The following is a 17214-nucleotide window of genomic DNA, read 5'->3' on the forward strand; positions in this document are numbered from 1 at the left end:
AATTGAATAAATGAGTACAGGCATACAGGTAGGTGGAAGAGGCTTCAACGTGGACCAACTTGCTGTAGAATTTGGGCGGTCTGCAGGACCAGATCCCTAGTGAAGTTATTCAGAACTTTGAAGAAAACAGAAATTTAATTTTGACTTCTAGGTGTACAATGTTGAAAAAGGTTCATGGATCCCCCACAGAAACAGTTACGAAGAACAAGAAACACTCTGTGCTGGGAAATTTTCTGACATTGTAAAATAGGAGTGTCTTAACAAGCGGTGTGCATTTTTGCCGGTGTTGAGCCTGGACAGCTTATGGATGCCCAGCCAGTGGGCTGCAGCAGCTCTGGGCTGTTCTCTCAGAACTTCAGTTTAAGATTTTCAAACTCCTCCTGCATGGTTTAAGGGGCCACGCTTCTCCCTCCACCCCATTCCTCTCTTTTCTCTGCCAGCACAGCTGTTGCGTTACAATCAAAGGGCACATCAGCGCGCCAGGATCCTGAAACAGTTTACCCCAGAAGTTATGTCGAAAACTGCCCTGGTAAGTGTAACCAGCTTTCACAGCCAGCCGCCACAGAAAGCACCACGCAACCAAAATCTCTCCTGTTACCTGGAGAGATGATCTGGAGCTGAGCTGCGCACTGGCCACACAGTTATTCAGCTGTTTGAATAATGACCTGCCCAGCACATGCAAGGCAGTGGGAGCTGCGAGGTGTCTCATTCCTGAGGGGGAAATATTACTTTTAATACCTTCCAAGATAAATATGTTGATAGGGGCAAGCAGATACAGGAAAGAAATGAGTCAGATATGTTATATGTTTATGCAAATGCCATTACAGGATACCAGCCCTTAGCCCTACACATAAAATTCTTCCTTCAAGCTGTTGCCAGATGCCAGCTTTGGAATGAAATATTCCCAGTGCGTCGGGCTTTCGATCGGTTACTCTTTTCTCCCTACCTGCCCTCGGTGGGGCAGTAGCTTCTGCTGCTGCCCTCACTTTGCAGAGCACAGCACAGCGCCCTTGCAGCTCTCAAGATCAGGCTTTTTCTTTCCCAGTGAGGGAGTTACACCATGCTGGTCACGAAGTCATTAATGTAAAGAACGCCCCCCCCAAAAAAAACCCAAAAACAAAACCAAAACCAACCAAACAAAAAAGGAGTGATGTACTGAACAGAGCTCAGGCTCTTGCCCGTCCTTGGTTTCGTGATTTGAAATGCCAGGCCAGCGAATCTTGGCATCTTTGTATATTGTAATGCCCATACACACAGACCTATCATGATCCCGCACACGCTCCTGTGGATCGCTCTGTCTTATGCTGCTCACTTGGGAAAGGATCGCCTGTTTTGAGCGCCATCATCAGAAATAAAAGAATTTGGTGACTCCTCTGGGGTAGATTATACTGTGGAGTCAGCTCTGTATTTTAGGGCACCTGCTTCATTTGAATGAGAGTTTGGGTTATAGATTTGCTCTTGTAAGATCGCCGTTCTTGTCAGTAGAGGGCACTGTAGGTTTGTATATACTTACCTTTCCATCGCGTACACCCGTAGAAACAAATGTTAAAAGGTGGGCAGCACTATTGTTAAGACAGGTAACTGTCTTAAGACTGGAGCACTGAAGGATCTCAGATACACGGACAAATTTTTGCTCACAATGAGAGAAGCTCACACTACAAAGCACTAAGAAGCAAGAGGTGTTGCAAATGTACGGTTAAGATCAAATAGTGATTCTGAATGTAGCTAAGACTTAATATCTTAGGACAAGACAATAGCAGACATTGTAACGTCTAGTTTTCTTGCTTTTGTTCATTAGTATCTCACTTTTTTCTTCATGATATCACATAATATTAACATTTTAGTAATTTATAATGTGTATTTTTTACTGTTTTCTCTACCATTGTTTTCTGTCAAGTCCTTACTTTCTAACCGGATACTGTTATATACAAACACATATAACAGGAAAACAGTAAAGGACAAAGGGGATGAGTGAGAAGCAAACAGCACGGAACACAGAAAAACAGACAAGACAAAATGTGCTGAGCCTTCTGTTACACAGCTGTGAGCATGGCATTGCCATTGTGAGCACAATATGAATACAAAATAATGCTGAAACAGGTCACAGAAATGTGCTGAGATTTCATGAACTCGAACTGCACAAAAGACTTCAACAAGCAAACGACAATTATCTGAAATACTTTCTTAACATCCATTCCAGTCCTCCAATTTTATTTTTTTTTTTAAATCATCCAAACTACAGGAAAGACAAACACTTGGTTGCTTTCTCCCTCATTTTTTTTGTTCTAGGTTTGGACCTTCTCCTTCTCTCAGGATTTCAGTAAAAGAATATTGCATTGTCACTCCTTCCTGGCCTTGTTTAGACATTTCACACTTCCAGCAATACTGAAAAATTGTCATGAAAGTTTTCCTGCAGCTCCACTATATTTAAATTGTTAGTTTCTCCTACCTAGTTTCAAGATTTATAAGAGGAAATATGAACTGCCCCAGCTCTGTACAGCAGCTGGGGATCTCTTCCAGCAATGGCTATATGTAGCTGTGAAGGTCCTTACACTCCAAGTAATAATGAAAGACAGCCTGTAAAACACATATCCACTTCAGCAATTAGGCTGCCACTTTACAACTACTTCTATTTTCTGTATGAAATACTATGCATAAGCAAATCAGCCTTTTTCTTCTGGCATGAAAAGGCAAACTCGTAATGGTAACAACATCTGAAAGCCATTGGTACTGTTGTTCGTATTGCTGCATTAGAAAAAATGGTGTGTTCACATAGTAGTTTTATGATCTCTCTGCATGCTGTGTTGCTATTAGAGAAGAAAAGAGTATCCCCATTCTGGACTTTGCATGTGAATGCAATGAAAATCTGCCCCAGTCACAAAATGGCCAGGCAGTGTGGCCCCTTCATCACCAGAGCCAGAGTTTCCTGAATCTGAATAGTTTTTTGCAAGACGTAATAAACCACCATTAACATCCTGCTGATTGCCTTTACAGACCTGTGATGCAGAGGATCAAACCACTGATGAATTCCCCGGCTTTGCTGAAATCACATCGTATAAATCCACTTACATGAAGCGATCTGCAAGCTCTTCCCTGTCTGTGACTCATGCACTCGGTGTATGCTTTCCTCTCGGGAGTTTCAGATTATCAGAAAAATCCCATACCGGGGGGTGTGGGGGGTGGTGCCTCCACAAAGTTAATCTTAGCATTCCCCTTAGAAGACGAGAGCTGTAAGAACTGAGTGCGCAGTGTGTCTGTGTATACTAGTACAGAGGATGAGAAGTCTGTAGGTTTGTACCATGGGCATAGGAGAAGCAGCAGCTCTCACCATTTCCTTGCGTCCGCATCCCCGGTACTGAGCGGCGACGAAGAAAACCTCAGCGCAGCTGGACCCAGCCCTTCACGTGTGACCGCACTGTCCCGCAGCAGTCATTCTTCAGCTCTGAGATCCACCCTTTGTATCCTTTTCTTTCTTTCTTTCTCTCTTTCAAAATTGATGGAGAGGGAATTTACAAATCCAAGGGTTATTCTCACAGAAGCCTTCCGTTGTGGTTTTTTGCTGTTTCATTTTGGTAATTTTTTTTTTTAAATAAATATATATGTTTTGTTGTGTGTGGGTTTTGTTTGTTTTTTTTTTTCCTCGAGAAACAGCACTTTCCACTAGATGGAGACAGGACACTGGATCACTTTGTCCTCTAGGAGGACACTGACAATCAGGAACACAAAATAGAGCCCAAACATGAGAAAGCCCAGGATTTTATTCATCCTCCACTTGCAGAAAGCGATGGAGAGGATGACAAAGAGCAGCATGATGAAGAGCAGGACAATCGCACAGAACAGACCATTGCTGCTGACTGTCACAGGGGCAAAGCTGTTAATCACAGCATAGAGGAGCCACGGAAGAGGAAGGCTGTCAAAAAACAGAAAAATAAATTTGAAACGTTGCAGAGGTGCAGAAAGGGACACTAGAAAGTTTCTGGAGGCACTTCAAAATGCAACCAGAAGCTTCCTGCACAAAGTGAAGCAGGAAGACTTTCAACACTTCTAATATGTACACAAATCTAATTTGTCAGCTTGCTCGTGGTTCTTGGGGAGAACACATGGCTCCCCACTCTTCTACTAGTTACATTGGTGAATTGTATTTCCCTTGGCTGAAAGTTCACCTGGCAACCTGTCTGTGAGCAGGAAGATGCCTTTCATTTGTTTCTGGATTCCAGACCATCTGCGGAAGAATCTACTTCCACCCTCCTTCCAAGAGCCCGCATGGCAGGAGGGTGGGTCACATACAGACATGACCTTGCCATAAAGAACCAGCACTCTGCAAAACACTGTCCCCAGAATTTGGCCCTTAAAAGTCTTGATCCACATTTACTGTATAAACTTGTGTTAAAATGTGAACTTCAACTGAACTCCAGCTTAATTTCTATTTCTGTATTTGCTGCCATTGCATTTCTCATCTCTGATGCCACAGAATGAGGCAACATCCCTCTGGAAGATGTCAAGCTGAAATAAATATTTAAGCCACTGATTGGAGCTTAGCAGGCTTAGAAAGCATGAAGAGAGCTGTCAGAAGCTCACAACATTCAAACTTTGAATAAGCAGCTCAAGAGAGAATAATTTATTACAGCCCCGGTGCTAACTACACCAGCCTACAGCTCAACTGTGCCATTTCTGTTGCAAGCATACCAGGTCTAGCAGACTGGTACAGAACAACAACATTTCCACTGGCAGGAAGACTAAAAATTTTAAGAAAAGTAAGAAAGCATTAAGTTTTGTAATGCACCCTACGTGCTCTAAGTTGAAGCACACGGTAGTGAACAATGTTTTCATACACTTTGCAGGTCTGCTGCTTATAGACATTATTTCAAGCACTTCATGCTTCTGGATTAATAGAAAAAAGTGGCTCAGTTTTTCTGCTGTGTCCAAAGGTACTGCCATTAGCTAACAGACGGAGTAAAAAGCCATTTCCTATCCACTCTAACTTCAGGATCCCTTTTTGTACCTGTGCAGTTGCTGGTATATTTTTATCAGCAAAAATCATGATCTGTTCTATGACTAGTCTGTTTGGGACTACGACTATGACTAAACCTGTTCTTCTGCATGTGTGACAGCAACAAAACAATGGAAGATGGATAAACTGAGAGTATGGACACGATTCTCAGTGCTTCTGTCCTGTGTTGAAGATGGGAACATGGAAATAAAGACAGAGTTTATTTGTGTATTTCCTGCACATTTTTGAAATGATGAGGCATAGTTTACAACATTTCAGGACCTGATCTAGCTTGGTCTCAAAAGGTCAAAAAGGAATTTGAATTCCAACTGCAGGTCATGCATCATTATCCTAGAGCTGCCATGAATCAGTAAAGTGTAAATAGCACATTTCTGCACAATCTGATGTTGCTTCACGTTGTCAGAGCTACACAAAGGGTCCTTTGTGTTAACAGAGAATTGGTTTGTAACTTGGGACTTGCCAGGTATATAAAAAAATCACAGGTCAACAACAGCCTAAATGAGCTACACAGGACAATGACATTCTGTTTTTAATACAGCAAACATAGTGCATACTGCAGAGGCAATGAATTGTTTTCGATCATTATAAAGAAAGCTCTAGTATAAGCACAGAAAGTGGTATCACAAGCAAACAACAGCAACCTGACAAAATTATAAACAGCTTCAGAAATTCCTGCTTGGAACAATGCTCTTGCATACTTTTTGAAGTGCAATTCACTTGCCTAGGCAGCTCTGCAATGTATCAGAGAGAAAATTAGGCAACAAATTTGTAAAAGTTCTGTCATGCAAAGTCTATAAACTTCTGAGCACTTGAAATAGTAACATCCGTTGCCTATTTGCATCACTCTCCTTTTTAAGCCTCAGTGGCAGAAAACTGTTGTAAGTAACACCTTGGCAAAACCACAGCAACACGCTAAGAACAAAAGACTTGTTAAAACAGACACACTTTTCTTGCTGCAGGACTTACCCCACTGTGATGTCAAATATGTTGCTTCCAACAGAACTGGATACAGCCATGTCCCCCAGACCTTTGCGTGCTACAATAACACTGGTAATAAGGTCAGGAATGGATGTGCCAGCAGCAAGAATAGTCAATCCCATGATTTCTTCACTAATACCAATGGTCTCTCCAACCTAAAAGGGTTTAAGCAAAAACAGCAAAAAAACATCTCGCGGTGAAGAAATGCTTTCTGCTGTAAATCTGTTTAACCAGGACTACTACCCTGGAGCTTGCTGACTAGCTTGGAGAATACAGACAAGATTGGAGAATTACTTATTTTCACAGATTTCCACACGTTTCAGGAGAAAGATAAGGTTGTCAAATAGAACTAGTAGGTATCGACAAACGGCTGCTGATGGCTCTGATGTTACCAGAATGATCAAGTCCTGTGGTCAGGACAACCGCAGCTCTCTGAACTACTTTTCATTTGCTGAGTAGTGATTTACTTCCTTCATGGTTGCAACTCCTAAAATAAAGCACTACTCAGCATGACATAGATGATGGGCTCCAATTCTAAATGATTTCTCACAGTGCAAAACACAAAGCAGGGCTTGCATTTTGTACCGGTATCACCTCCTTACCTGATGTGCCCACCAGACCATTAAGTAAGAAAAAAATGCAATCCAGGTGATAGAGCCAAAAAACGTGATAGGAAAGAATTTTCTTGACCTCTGAAACAGAAACAAAAAGAAACAGTGAAAACCTGTGTTGACGGCTGATGTGCTGTACTCTTAATTGCTTCTCAAAATGAGAGCGGCCTCTCATTTTTTCTCATCGCTTGTTCCGACCAACTGCTCTGGTCATTATCAGATGACCAAAATAAATGTCAAGAATGCTAAGAAACTGACTCCCTACATTGGTATATACTTACCTACGCCTCATTCTTCCAGCTGCTTCAGTTGTAAAATAACACCTCCTAACAACTTGTATGAAGAATGGCAAGGTTTGGGTTGTCATTTGCATCATATTCTGCTATACTGCAGTTTGCATATGTGATTAGTTGAATGGTAGTTTGACTTAAAAATTTATTAATAACTTCACGCTTATTCAGAATGTTTTCAAATTGCTACAACAGGTACCCATGACTTTCGTTCATACAATAACTTTGTGCAACACTTTTCACATTCAGTATACAAAGGCCGCCATATGACAGAGCTAAAAAAACTAGACATCTAAAATTCATCAGAGCATTTACTTATCGTGTGAAAACAATCCACTGTCTCAATTAGAACAGAAGGCACATTGAACACATATTTCCCATGCTTTGTTTTGTAGAGGAGTTTGTTATAAAAACATGTAAAACACACTCTGAGGCCCTTCAATTAATTAAAAGATCTATATAACACCAAAGTAACTTCATTTTCATTACCAGTGTCTCCCTTACTAATGCCAAACTTTGAATAGATAGTGTTCTTGCGGCCAATGAAAGGGTTATATTAAGACTAATGATCTATTTTAGTTTCTAGTCTTTGCAGTCTTTTGCATCATCCATGTTTCCTACTGGCTATCTAGATCTATGCAACAAAAAGAGTTCAAGTTAACCACTAAAGGAAGGAAACATGACTGCAGTACTGTACCAGGCAATCACTGTCTAAATCAAATTAGTGTTTAAAATGAAATCTGTACTGTGAATAAATGCTACCGGTGTTGAATAAAAACACATTATGGGCATCGACCTTCTGAACACAGATCCTCACCCCAGAGGACTCCTGATGTGCCACTAACCGGAGTGCTACAAATTTTCATGCATAACCAGTAAGACTGCTTGTGGAACTAAGTTGTATCACTTCGAATACCTGTTCCAGCAGCTGCTCAATCCTGGACTATCTTTTCCTGTTAAGTCCTCGCTAACTCCACTTCCACTTTTCCTCGGCAGGGGCCTTCAGAATTTCTGGGCAGCACACCTTCCCTGTATCCCTCTCCTGCAGGACGTGCCCCTGCCCCACCAGAAGACTCATTGTCCTGTGGGTCATTCCTAGGTGCTGTGGGAGTTCACAGGACTGCAAGGCTTTCCCTGAGCACAACTTTTGGAGGGAAAACACTAATTTGATTTTGCCAACTCAGCTTCCTCAAGCCACCATAAAGCCCTCTTTTTTTAGGGAGTTTGCAGGTGTTTCTGTTCCTGTCACAAGCACTGTTTCTAGAACTGCCCGAGGTACTTTGGTTGATCTGCTTCTTACCTGCTTTTAAATCTTTACCAAGCAAACAGAGTTACTTCTTCAAAACAGAGTTCTAATTTTTTATCAAATCAGAAAATCTGATGTTTAAACCGACTCAGATGGGCTTTTAATTTCAAAATCAAAACTTTACATGCACTGGGGGATAGAAGACCTTAGTTTGAAAAGGAACACAAATTGAAAGGAACACAAAGATTACTGTTAAAATAGTGATTCAACACCAGTGGGAGCAGAATTGAGTCCGGAAGAGATAAACAGTGATTTCCTTTTTTTAAAACTAAATAGCTAGGACTCCTTTTTCACCATTCTTAGTAGACAACTCTTTCAACTTTCAACATTTTTTTGTTTTCCTTGTAAAAACTGGGATTTTCTGGCAACACATATGGTGAATGAGATGATGAAGTGATAAGCTTGTTGCAGCTGGTCACAAAATCTACACAGAGCACCCCATAGCAATGCAATTTGAATAATCACTACACGGCACTCAAGATGTAAGCATAGATTGGCTTACGCACAACTAAAACAGCAAGAGCCATAGCGGCCAGTAATAGCTCTCTGTCAGTGACATTATATATACCAAATGGTTCTTGCAAAATAACGAGACATTGCCTATCTGAGTCAGACACCCACAGAATTCGGATGGCTAAGAATTACAAGTCAGTAACTTCTCAGCATGTGTGTTCCTAGCCTGTTTTAGCAAATCCTCTCCAGTAAAATTAACTGATAAGCAGCAGTTCAAGACTAAGAGTACTTTAATAGGCTTAACAGTTTAATTACCTATTTTAAAAGGGGGAACATTTAACCTCAAAAAGGGCAAAATTTAAAGCTTGTACATATTACAGGTGATGAAATCAAGAACGGACTCCACAGATGCTATATATAATTTGCTATAAGCCATATATAATTTGCATATAGATGAAATTTTTAAAAAGCAGTAATAAGAGGGCTGATTCTTTTTTGGATGCTGCGTTTTATTTCCAGACTATAATAACAATCATGCTTATTTTGTAACTAATGACAGCATTCTTTTGAGATTTATCTCATTGCAACTCCCTAGCTCTTGGAAATACAGATAGCTGCCAATTCCAAGCATTTTCCTAGAAGAATTAGTCAGAGACAGCAGACAGCAATACTTCTCTCCACCTTTTCTGGTAGCTGTTGTGATGGTTGCCTTGGAAAGACAGGGAGCCCAGTTTATTACCAGTTGGTTCTGTTGTGGTCATGGTAACAGACAAATGAGAAAAGCCATGGCTCATTCAGTTCATATGCTATTTTCTTTTAACAAAAGAGAAAGAATTTTGTAGTTTCACTGTAGATTGGTTGCATTGGTACTGTTCCTGCCTACCAGCAATCTTAAGGTCATTTTTCTTGGTACATTTCTGTATCGATTTCACGCCAGGATCTGAAAAACAGGACTTTAAGTAGCAAGAGCGTATGAAGGTTTTTCTTCTAAGAGCCTGATCCTGAAATATAGTGAGTGCTTAATAATTTGCAAAGTAACTGTCTTAATTTTAGCCAGTATTATTACCAACACCTTTGCTTTACCTTTAACCTGAATGAATCATATGTTTGTCTCATACATAAATTTATCTGCATTGCAAGCTTTGATTTTCCTTCGACAGTGCTTAAATCCGATTACTCAGAACCTGCTCCTGTAACTGGATCTGTGCAGGAACATCTTGTCCTTGTCCCCTTGGTAACAGTGCATCTCTGTATGACAATAAGAGTTCATGTAAGTTGTACCTCTTTGCTAGCAATGGAAATTTGCAAAGAGAAAACAAACTGCCCCATATGGGTCCAGTGACAGCAGGCCCCGGTAGCCATTTTTCTGGCCTGCAACACAAAGGCATGGACAGTGCAGTATGGCTATAACAAAAGAGATGGTATTCAATATCTGCCACTGACCCACTGGGCCACCTTGATCATGTCATTTTCCTTTCAATATCCCTTACTGCAGGACGTGGACAGTTACATTTGTGGCCTTTACAGAGCCGCTGGGGAAATAAGCTATTAGTAGAGGAAAAATACCCATTAGTGTTCAAAACAGCTGCACAAAAAGTCAGGTACAAAATTCCCCAAGGGCACACCTACCTCTGGTGTACTGCCAGCAACATTATTGATGCTATAGTAAAGATTTTAACATATATTGGCTTAATGTGAACAGGTATTATTATGGAACTAAACACCCATTAAAATATGTCAGCTATTGAGTCACCTGAGAGTTGAACTAAGGCATAATCTACTCTAAGTATATAAAAATCTGTATATGTACACCAGAGCATAATAAGGCAGCAAGGATTTTGCTAACTTTATAACTAGAGACCTTGTATATGAATTAATTTTTCCAGAGCTTCTGGGTCTCATGGAGCTAAATATAGCTTGGTATAATACAAGTAAATGCAGTCAAACCGTCTCCATTACGTGGAGATAAAATATACTTTAGAAAAGAGACTCTACGAGGAAAGGAGAACTCATTTTTGAGAAGTGGACACCCACAGAGGTTGTCAAAGGCTCCATATGGTCTCACAAATCAGTATATAGCACACAAGTGTTCATTTTATGTATCCACACGCTAATCTGAGCATCCTGAGGCAGAATTTGGGTTTCTGACTAAAATTACCACACTTGCACATCAAGCTCCTCACAGTAGGCCTACCTACAAAATCTATTTAAGTATTATTTTGGGTTTGTTTTAACTTTTGCCACCAGATTTCATGGAAAGTTGTTTTCTGATGCATCTGCTGAGCTGTAATACTGTTTGGGGTTTTGTTTTTTTTTTTTTTGTTAGGAAGGGAATAGTGGGGTTTGCATGCAGGCCTAAGTGAGAATATTTTTGAGACAAACACTAACGAAGTGTCCTTGAAAAGTTAGACAGTTTATGCAACCATCTGGTTAATTCTTTGACAGCGATGTTCAAAGTAAGCAGCTTGTCATGCTGATACAGCCTGTTACCTCTTCTGTTATTACTATATGTAATTACAAACTACGTTTCTTTTAGTTCTGTATAAAAAGCTACTCCTTTCAGTGAATGAAATTTTAAAACGCCCATTGACATACCTGGCATATACAACTGTGCTTATCTTTTGCGTTACAGCAGGATATTTTAGCTGTAGGATGTCAGCACTTGAGTTCTGTTGTGAACATTGTGAGTGTTAATAATCAGACGCGTCACACAGTTGCACACAACTTATTTGCTTTCCAAGCCCATTATTGTTAAAACTGTTATCATTTGTACAATACAGAATATTGGATAAGGCTACATGTCTATTGATGTATCCTTATCTTTCAAAATCTTCAAATTTTGAAAATTCAAAATAATGCAGTCTTAGTTCTTAGCAGTACTTGCTCATTTTGGGCCAAATCGTGAAAAAAATTACAGGGATGGTTTTGAATGATAAAAGGAGGGCATATATACAGAAATAAACAATCTTGAAACTCATATAGTATGCTCTCTGTGTTGACAAACAAAAAGCATTTACCAGAGTTGTTTGAAAACTTTAAGAAAAGAAACCTTAAAGATTGGAAGGGAAAATGCCAGTTTGTATCCTTTGAGAAACCTTTATCTAAAAACAAATCAGAGGTCTTATTTTAGCTTGTTTCTTGCACTGAATTGCAGCTTTTCAGTGTGTGGGTTGGGAAAATTTCTCAGTGTGTATGAGGAGGAAAAAAGAATTCAGGGTGTTGATTCATAACCTTCTAAACTGTGCATCCCTCTCTTGCAGCAGTTTTAAATCTATTTTTGATCCAGAAAGGAAAAGAGATTAGAACACTACTAAAGGATTTTTTCAGCTCTTGACTTTTTTTTCTTTTCATTTCCATGAGCCTCCCTAGTCAGGTCTATTTGTATATGTGAATATAAAAGTGGTAAGACTTGGTAACTTCTCACAATAAGTCATTTGTATTAATAATTAGTCTTACATGACTTCAAGCTGTGTTTGGGACAAAACTAGCAAGTATTTTACACACGGAAGGAGCTATCGATCTTGTTCTAGTATGAAAATTAAAAAATGACGAGTAGAAGACAAAGGTCTTGTAGAACATGCATTTACGAAAAATGTGTATCACTATTTTTGAACTACAGAGAAAACTTAGTCTAAAATCTTCCCAGTCGTACCCTCTAGGGCACTGCAGATAGACAGAATTCCTCAGCACCTATGTGATACTCAGTGGGGAGCTAGAAATGCAGATGTGAAGGCCCCAGAGAAGTTTTAGGAGCTTTCACTTTGTGTCATAAAATATTAGTGAATATGGAAGGCAATCTTTATAGAGCTATTACCACCTACTTCCCCGTGAGCACTCATTTGAAGATTTTAAGACTGATGCTGTGACCTCTTCTTCAAAGAAGAAACTATTAAAAAAATCATTAGCTCTACTGATCCACTACAGTCCCTCTTTGGCATTTAGCTAGAGAACCACGCTGTTGTGTAGAACACACCGACTTACAACAACAATTACTTACAGGTTTTCTGACATCCGGGAGGGAAGCCCACAGTGGAAAAACAATGGGTAACACAAGAAGGTAGGTGAGCTGCTTGCGTGGGGTGTCAGGCCAGGCCAGGCTGAGAGGCTGGTCCTCATCCTCTTCATTCTGTAAGGAAAGACGCAGTGAGCAGAACACTGAAGTGGAAGAATGAGGTTAGGAATTCCTTAAAAAGGAGTCCTGAGGACTGTGCTGTGTTTCAGTGAGAACCCACGGGGTCTGAAAACATTGCGTTAACACCACACCTACCTAACAACATTAGCTAGGACACAGTAAAAAGATTTTGGCCAGACTGTGAGGTATCCCTGCAGCACAGACTGCCTGAGGATGTCCTTTTGCAGCTATGCTGAGAGTGATGCTGGTCCCTTGGGAAGCACGGAGCAACGTCGTGCCTTCTCCCTGAAGGAGAACCTTGTGCCTCTGATACGTCTTCCCACAGGCTCTCCCCTGGGATGTGGGCTAGTCTAGTCAGGGATCAAAACTGGTCTAGACTGCATCAGGCCTGGCCACAGAGAGAGAGAGAGAGAGAAGCAGAGATAGATAGAGATGATAGATAGAGACAGAGAAAGGTGTGTGTGTGCGTGTCTACACACACAAACATACATGTGCCTAAAAATAGAAACATATATATATATATGTATATCTAACTTTTTAAGTTCTTGCGAATAACTTAAAAAGTTACTATTTAAGATACACACACACACACACACATATATGTGTATTTTATTGTTCATAGGACTACAGGGTAATTCAAGCTGGCAGGGACTTGGGGAGCTCCACTGCTCAGCTGGGGAATCAGATCAGGCTGCTCAGGGCTCTGGCCAGTCAAGTTGCGAAACCACCAAGGATGGAGATGGTCCAACCTCCCTGGGCCCCAGTGCCACCTCTGGGCTGTCCTCATGGGGAAAATGCTCCTCCTTATCTCCAGCCCGAGCCTCCTGTGTTTAGACCAGCCGTAACACAGCACTCTTCTTAACAACTTGGTGCTAAAACTAAAGGAAAGACATTCCTCTCCTATTTGTGTAGCGGATTTTCACATCAATCTCTTAGTCTCCTCTTATGTGTATGCTGTTCACCTGTCATCTCTATTACACAGGAGCTGTATAGGGACCTTCTCTCATATCAGAAAACCTTTTGGCTGCCATACACTTGTCTTTCCTTGGGCTAACAAAATGGAGCCCTCTCAGACTGCCACAGAAAGAAAGCAAAGTGAGCATGATTCAGCCTTTTTGGGTGTATGTATTAAAACAACTTTTTGACTTTTAACATAGGTAGGCAATATCTTCAGAACTGCACACGGATCTAACTTATACCACAGAGTACAACAACAGAAAAAATGGCTTAACCGTTCTTTCACCTAGATTTGTGTAATGCAAACCCTGTCAAGCCTGTGGAAAGATCCCTGGAGAGCTCAGTGAAAGCTAAAGAAGTCCAAACAAGAGCACCTGGTGAAAAGTGTGTGTGTTTGAGAGGAATACAACTACTTCTTCATGTACTGTTCCTGTTTTCTTCTTTTGCAAAAAGATAAAAATTGAGAATCCATTCCTCTCTGAAGTGTGCAAGTTACTCTTCCCATAGATTTGTAATATAGGTTTCTTGTCAGTTATTGCCCTGTCTTAAGATTGCTTACATAAACCTCATGATAATGCTATAAGTAGCAGTCTTTTGAATGACCATGGCAGTTATTTTTTTCTAAGCAAAACAGTTAGTGATGAAAGGTCACCATATGTTGGTATTGTCGTAACATTTTCTACTTACTGCTAATTTTGATTGAAGAACCAGTCTTAATTATTCCACTATTATGAACTCCTGAATTGTTCAACTACTCATCTACCTGAACTGATCAGTACCTACAGAAGCAAGCCCAACTCTTAGCTCAGGCTCTTCCATCATGACTGTATCATCCAACACCGACGGACTGGAAGCAAATCCCTGTCTACCTCTTGACACACTGACAGCCTGCAGCTACTCTGACAGTTACGTGTTGATGTCAACAGAAGACAGTATTTTGTTAACCTCTACGCTTTGTGAAACTCCGAAGTTGCATGATTGTAAGACCACAGTAAAGTCAACAGGTCATAATAGGTATAATCATTCAAAGATTTTAAAAATGTACACAGGCACGATTTGTCACACTCCACGCAGTACCTAGGAGGCTCCTGAGCTAGCTTTTGCCTTTAACTTTCAGCTCTTCACAAAAATGGGCAGATGATCTGTACTTCACTGCTGCAATTTATTGAAGCCTGACTTTTGGGGACTGGGCTGGTGCAGGAGTTTGTGGGGCTACTTCCTAAAAATCAAATCCATTCCTTTTCCATTTTGGTAGATGCTGTTGGGGTGGGAAAATCAATCTAAGATGGACGCTCAGCTTTGAAATATGACGACTGAGGTAAAATTTGAGCACAAAAGGACCAATTGAAGGGTTGCCTAGGTAACTCTTTCTGAGTGGCCTGTGTATAATTCAAGCAGTGGACTCAGCTGGATTAAAGCTCTATAAATGTCTGCTTCATAAACAGCAGAGTGACAAAGTACTTCCTGAATTGCCATCTTTAGAGATTAGCCATGATTAACAACTGTATTTAATCACAACAAAAGCTTTACATTAGTCTGAGTTTAGACATGAGTCTGCAAAATGTACGGAAATTAATACCTAAGTTGGTTCATGCAGTACTGTACCAGTACACAGCATACTTGAACACCAGACCTCATTCTGGTCTCACGCCTGTGCCAAACGGCATTGGGCTAGCACGAGTGCAGAGGCAACAGAAGTGGCTGTAGCAAAGGACCACAAAGAATTACATATGGAGATTGCCACCTGTTTCCTGAGAAACCTTCATCCATCTCTCTGAGATCTTTCACCTTCAGGTTGTATTGCCTCATCTCCCTCCCCAAGACAACGATCCACAAAACGTAAGGCCAAACTCAAGCCTATAGTGAGCTTATAGTAGGGCAAAACCCTTTTCCCCACTATTTTAACTCCAGGATGCATTACAGATGCTACAGGCTGGATCTCCATTTCCTATTTCATAAATTAGGATCAGCATCTGATTTTCAAACGCTGACCTAGCCAAATGCAGTGGAAGTAAGGAAGTTCAATCTATCTGTAAATCTAGCTGCCATGAATTTCAAAGCAATACTAAATTATCCACTGAGGCTGAAGACACGAAAGGGAAATAATTCTGGCAGCTATAAAACCACGCAAATGTGAGTGCCATGCTCTGGACTAAGCTGCAGTGATATAAAATGACTCAGCACATATTTATGGCTGAGACTGAGTGCACTACCTGTGGCTCCAGCCTATCTACAACACACATACTGAATATGCATTTTCACAGTTTGTAGAAACTAATAATGAAACTACAGTTTTTATTTATTTTAGTCTGTACTACGAAAACTCAGTACTTGCAATGTTTGGTATGATTCTCTCCTGCAATGCTAAGAAGAAAAACATAACAATGACATGACATACACACTGAAATTCAGTTGCCTAAACACAGATATAGTGGTGGCATTTTAGATACCTTCTGGTATCACACTTGACCTCCACATGGTCCATCAGACATGGAGAATATTCTGTTCATTTATGACATATCTGCCACCACTATGCAAAAATCTCCATTTCTCTAGGCCAGGTGGTACTACCTACCTAACCATCTATACTCAAATGAGTCCTACCCCAAAACTCATTCCCTACTATGACTCCGTAGCTAACTAGCTTTAAAGATACTGGAGTGAACATATGGGAAAGGTGCATTAGTTGACATTATGAACTCTGATGATAATCCAATATCAATGCAAAGTTTCATGTGAACCTAAATTTAACTGCTGTCACAAAACCACATCATACTACAGTCAAGTAAAACCCGAAGCTGTACAGACAATCACAGTTCTCCTACATTCCCCACTCCATTTTGGCAACTTGTCTGAAAGGGTTGTCCAGAACACGCTAATCAACATAGAACTGAACAGTTTACTTACATTACTACAAATAGCATTAATTCTAAGTGTTCTAGATAGTCATTAAACACATCAATACCATTTCTGTCAGAAATGACTGGCACCAATATCACTTTTTCTTAACCAGCAGGATCATCTGAAGACCTTTTCCCAGGCTGCATTTGAAGGTTCATGTCTGGTAGGTAATAAATGATTTGGGGGAGGTGAGAGAGGATAAAGTAGTGTAAAATCTCTACATTTTTCTATAATATGGTAAGATTGACTGGACTAAGAAGATAGAAACAGACACATTAAGTCAGACCAAACGCCCATTTCTACCAGCATCTTGCTTATAGCAATGGTCAGACATGGGTGTTCGGGGGAGAAGTATTGGAATGTGGCAAATTTTTTCATCTTCCACAAATTCATAGGATCATTTAGGTTAGAAAAGACCCTTAAGACCATTGAGTCCAACCGTAAACCTAACACTGCCAAATCCACCACTAAACCAGGTCCCTAAGCGCCATGTCTACTTGTCTTTTAAACACTCAGGGATAGTGACCAAACCACTTCCCTGGGCAGCCTGTTCCGATGCTTGATAACCCTTTCAG

At 40.5% G+C, this 17214-nt stretch overlaps 1 protein-coding gene across 6 annotated transcripts in view; it reads right to left on the reverse strand.

Annotated features, from left to right (window-relative positions):
• Positions 1–2224: 2224 nt before the first annotated feature.
• SLC24A2 (solute carrier family 24 member 2) overlaps positions 2225–17214 on the reverse strand; it is a 108054-nt gene continuing 93064 nt past the window's right edge. For all 6 annotated transcript variants that reach the window (XM_074570172.1, XM_074570169.1, XM_074570170.1 and 3 more), the window contains 4 exons: positions 12647–12775; positions 6592–6681; positions 5978–6144; positions 2225–3910 (listed from right to left, as the gene is read on the reverse strand). In XM_074570172.1, the coding sequence (XP_074426273.1) occupies positions 3661–3910; positions 5978–6144; positions 6592–6681; positions 12647–12775 (636 nt within the window). In that variant the 3' untranslated portion in view covers positions 2225–3660. The remainder of the gene's footprint in view (positions 3911–5977; positions 6145–6591; positions 6682–12646; positions 12776–17214) is intronic.

This window comes from Larus michahellis, chromosome Z, assembly GCF_964199755.1.
Source record: "Larus michahellis chromosome Z, bLarMic1.1, whole genome shotgun sequence".
Taxonomy (NCBI): domain Eukaryota; kingdom Metazoa; phylum Chordata; class Aves; order Charadriiformes; family Laridae; genus Larus; species Larus michahellis.